Source organism: Apis dorsata, unplaced genomic scaffold (assembly GCF_000469605.1).
Source record: "Apis dorsata unplaced genomic scaffold, Apis dorsata 1.3 scaffold_631, whole genome shotgun sequence".
NCBI classification, from domain to species: Eukaryota; Metazoa; Arthropoda; class Insecta; order Hymenoptera; family Apidae; genus Apis; species Apis dorsata.
This window is the reverse complement of record NW_006263826.1, coordinates 733,811-738,681: the sequence shown is the minus strand read 5'-3', so window position 1 is coordinate 738,681 and position 4,871 is coordinate 733,811. Positions and strand designations below refer to the sequence as shown.

Here is a 4,871-nt window from a genome sequence, read left to right as displayed (position 1 = left end):
AAAAAAAAAAAAAAAAAAAAATCTGGGTCAAACAACTCCTGCGCGCCCGCAAGCTCGCGCGACGAAGCTCTGGTGAAATTTATCGCTTCGTATTAAACGGGGCACGCGCGAAATTCTTCGAGAAAAATTAAAAAAAGGGAAATTTTCCGGCTGTTTCGAATTGGTTGCGACACGCTTCAAAATCCTGCATGTTTGTTAAATAGGTTCAAAAAGAAATTTGTAATACGTGAACATTTTCTCTGCAAAGGTAAATCTTGCGGAAAATTATGGGGAGTCACGGTCGAACGTGCGCCGATTTCGTTGAATTCGGGTCGAGCTCGGTGCCGTGACAACAACACTTTTTTAACCGTAGGATAATCAAAAGAGTTGACCGGTTTCGTGACGTTTTTATTAATAGAGATAAATAGTTTACACTTGTTACCGATTCATCGTGATCCAGCGTTTCTCTTATTTATTTAAATACTCTTCTATGGCTATATGTGTATTTGTTATACTTTTTTGGGATAAATAAATATAAAACTATTATTATTTTGGATGTCTGTGAAGATTAAAAAAAAAAAAAAAAAAAGGTGAAAAATGCGCGATAATAAAATTTAGCGCGTATTTATCTCTGAAAACTTGCAGCCACGTAAGCACAAACGTAAAGAGATGACTCGATGCTGGCACACGCGCGTGTCTCGCGTGAATGCAGCAAATGCTGAAACGGTGTACGGTATACGGGAGAAGCGGTAAGGTAAGATTTCGATAATACTTGATTCGTAATATACTTGACGCACGACCAGGCGAAAACCAGTTTTCTAACTGTACACGCTTTCGCATCGTCTCACCATCTGTCTCATATTTTGTAATTGGACGGTAGAAGTCACTCATCGTACGCACTACTATCGTGCTCGTAAACGTTCGCCAGACATCGATATTACATTTACGATTTTTAAAGAATCTTTGCTCGAGATCGATAAACCATCTGTGTAGGTAATAAAAGTACGAGGCTTTCCTAGAATAACTAGACAGTTTAACCTATCTTCGGATCAGAGCGGAAATAGGGCGTTAACTGTAGCGGAATTCTCCGAGAAAATAATTGTCCGAGAATGCGTTTCACTAGAAATTCTTTCTACGAATATCGCGTGATTTTATTAAGGAGTCCGTCTATTATTACTTGACGCGAAACGAGCTTCGAGCCACTCTTTCGCGCGGTTACGTGAAATTCCTGAAATCGTTGCATTCCTTCGGCACCAGTGTGGAACGCGACGTGTTCCTCTTCGTCACAGGGTGAAAGTAAAATTCGATTAACGACGACCGCTTTCAACTCTGCCATGAGAGCCAAATTCGATTCACACCGCGATAAGATCGAACCATTAGCACTGGAAAATACGTATCCTAAATTACATCGCATCGATATCTACTATGAAGCAATTAGAAGAACGTTCCTATTTAATTTACTAAATGTTGATAATGGAACTTAATCTTCAATACCGTTGTACTACTCGATATAATTTAAATTATTCTGGAAACTTATATTTCGAAAACTTTTAAACTTCTTAATTCTATTCGTTCTTGTTAAATTGCATAAGTGGATTAGAAACGAGTGGCGTCTGATCTTTTAAAAATATGGAAAAAAATTCGTACCACTTAGAAGATGATCTGATAATTAAACAAACGATGGCGCTAAACCCATATGCATATATATTTTTCGCCGATCTATTTTTTTTTCTCATCCCTCGCCGTCATACGTCATCACGATCGTATGTACACATTCCATGCATGCATAATTTATGTATCTCGTAGTTCACGATATTGTCCGCGAGAGCTCGTGTCCCGTCTTCCACCTACGGTACCTATCCTTTCTTTTCCTACTTCCTCTCTCCAGACCGTTCGCAACGCCATCCAGTAATTGTCCCGTGCTCGCCGTGCGTGTAACTCTTCCTTGTTTTCTACGGAACTATTCACTCGAGCTCGAGTGCCAATCGATAAATGGGAAACCCTCGAATTTACAGCTCGCTACGGCTCGATTCTCCAACAATTTTCTATTTTTCCTTCGTATCGTCATCGCATATATTACCAAAGAGAAACAAACAAACGACTCAGGTTAGGAAAGGTTAACGCACCGAATAACGGATGTACGTTCCCATCGTCAGCCATTCGTTTCCGTATTACGTTGAAATACTGCAATATTTCTATAATTTACCGATCGAATTCCGAAATACTTCATCTGGAAGTATATAAAAAGATCGTCGTTTATATTCCTATTGAACGTAGATCGTTTGAACGAAAATACGGCGGTGTTTCGTATATAGTGAAATCAAAAGATACGAATTAAATCCGTTTCACAATTGATGAAATATAAATCGATTTCTTTTAAAGAAAAATTTAGAAAAAGGCAAGAAAGAAATAGAACTCGTATGTGAAAGTGTCTTGATAGGAAAATAAAGACTATTCATGGAAACGAAATCAACGAGGCAACGATTCGGGAAAAAAATTGAAACACACGCTAACTTGATACGCATGCTGCACCCCAACCGATTGTTGCTCTTCGTCCGCAAAACATTCCCATTATTCGCGATAGGCAAATACAAGCAGTAGTGCGCGTGCGTATGTATATATAAGTACTTTTATCGGGCTGGCAACTAGCGAGTAACATATTACCACCAATACAGCAACGTGAGCGATTTTTCCTGTGAAACGTGCGTTAACTCTGCCGACACAGATCGCGTGGCGTTTAACTTATCGATTTCGAGAATCGAGAAATTCCGCTCTCGCGATAGAAAGCTTAATTCAAAGCATAAATGCATTTGAACATAATTGTCCATAGTTATGCATTTTTCTATCTTTTGCGAAATCGTTCGATCATTAAAAATTATTCATTTTGAAGAGATTCGTTTAATTATTGATCAAATGAAGGTTCATAATTTTTAATTTATTCATCACACGTATGATATATACAATTTCAACTATCGAAAAAAGTCGCTCATTAAGTTCATTATATATCGAATAAATCTATTTTTATTGTTACTATAGCTACTTTATTAGAATTTGGAAATATAAATAAGGATGAGAAAGGAGAATCAAAAGATGTACCTTGAATTTTTTATTTCAAACGATACGAAATTCGTTTCGACAATTCGACAATTCACGAACGATATATTCTACTAGTTAGGTTAATTCACGAAGAAATCGTCTCGCATTGCATCTTCCTATTGCATCCGATTTTAGTTATATTTGACACCGATTACCTATCCAATCGAGAAACTGCTACCGCGACAGATTTTTCGTATTCGTTTTCACGAATGGAAACGTAGCTGTTAACGTGTCACATAGCGATGATAATTTTTGCGACTAATAACCAACAAAAATTCATTTTTCGCGGTCACATAAGATAGAGCCTACATAACGCCCAAAGAATAAACGTGATTGCGCAACACTCGAGCAGAGGACGAGCGAAACATGGCTTTAAAAAGCAACGTCACCGCGAAAGGAAAGAAACAAAATGAGGAACAATCACCTTCTGTATCGATAGATCCGCCTGCAGTGATCGACGATTTAAGGATAACCAATTAAGGATCACACTTTGATTTCGGACCTCGGTAAATCAAACATCCTCTGAAATCCTGGATTATTTCGCGGACGAATCCAACTGCCATCTGGTTCTTCTACGTCTCTCGATTCCCTCGACCGGTAAGACAAGCGGGAATGCGAATCACAACAGGCACATACACAAAAACAGAGAGACACGAGTGCACAGAGACACCAAAAATTCGCGAACAGATAAACACAACATTGAATGTATTCACATGGACGACAAATAGGTTTTCTAGTTGCGCGAAAAGAACCGCGGTGTCAGAACTGCCACGATGAAAATTCGCGCTGGCAAAATTGAAACGAGAGGTTAGGAGGACGATAAGAGCACGCGGAATGCCGCGGAACCGTTGGCACGTATGCACGGTTCCGTACTAGCAAGGATTGAACGTGACAGCGGATACATTCGAAGGTTAGATTCCCTCGATTCGTGTATACTGTTTGCCTCTCGCCTGAGTTCCCTCTACGCTATAACCCCCTCTATTCGTTTCCATTACACACAAGCGGCGACCTGAACATTTACCTGGCGAACGCCGGAATCGCACGAGAAAACACGAAATCGGCCGACAATTTTATCTGCCCGAACATTCGAATTTTTGAGACTACATTTCGAAGAGGGTAATTTCGAAAATGAAATAATTTTATTAAGAAACGATTTATAAAGATAGATGTTTTAACCTTTATTTTAATAACGATGTAATAAATATATAGATTTCTATTTTATATTTTACCAAAAAAAAAATCGATCGAAAATTTGCAATATCATTCTGTTCATTTATGATATTATATAATTAAAAATCATTTAAAACATCTTCTTTTTTATTCATAAATCTTTTTTTTTTTGTTTATTAAAATAACTAATAAATATTTAATAAATAATTTAATAAATATACTTACCCATCTTGTTTCCGCTTCTCCTCCGCACTCGCAGACATATCGTTCGAGACTCGATACACTACGAAAAGAAACGATTCGATTATCGATAGATTCATCGATATTCATCCTATCAATTTCTAACTACTACTAAATATTGTATTGTGAGAAAAATGTCTAATTATAAAATTCTTTAAATTTGTAACAACAACAATAATAATAAAATCTTATACAAATAAATAAAATACCTGATATATATACTGAATAACTTCGGATTGACTGGCATTTTCTAACGTGCTACCGTTAACTTGTAAAATTTCGTCAGCCACTTCCAGCGTATCCGCGTTGTCGGCCGGAGAACCTAGAAATTTGAATTTGAAACAATGAAACATAATATTTAGTTCAAATTAATCGTGAAATATTTA

General features: G+C 37.4%; 1 protein-coding gene across 1 annotated transcript in view; it reads right to left on the bottom strand.

Moving 5' to 3' along the window:
• LOC102675245 overlaps positions 1-4,871 on the bottom strand; it is a gene marked incomplete at its 3' end in the record, with an annotated part of 30,587 nt that overhangs the window by 23,850 nt on the left and 1,866 nt on the right. Inside the window, exons 2-3 of the mRNA XM_006621702.1 lie at positions 4,695-4,807; positions 4,471-4,528 (exon numbers count right to left, since the gene is read on the bottom strand). Of these exons, the coding sequence (XP_006621765.1) occupies positions 4,471-4,528; positions 4,695-4,807 (171 nt within the window). The remainder of the gene's footprint in view (positions 1-4,470; positions 4,529-4,694; positions 4,808-4,871) is intronic.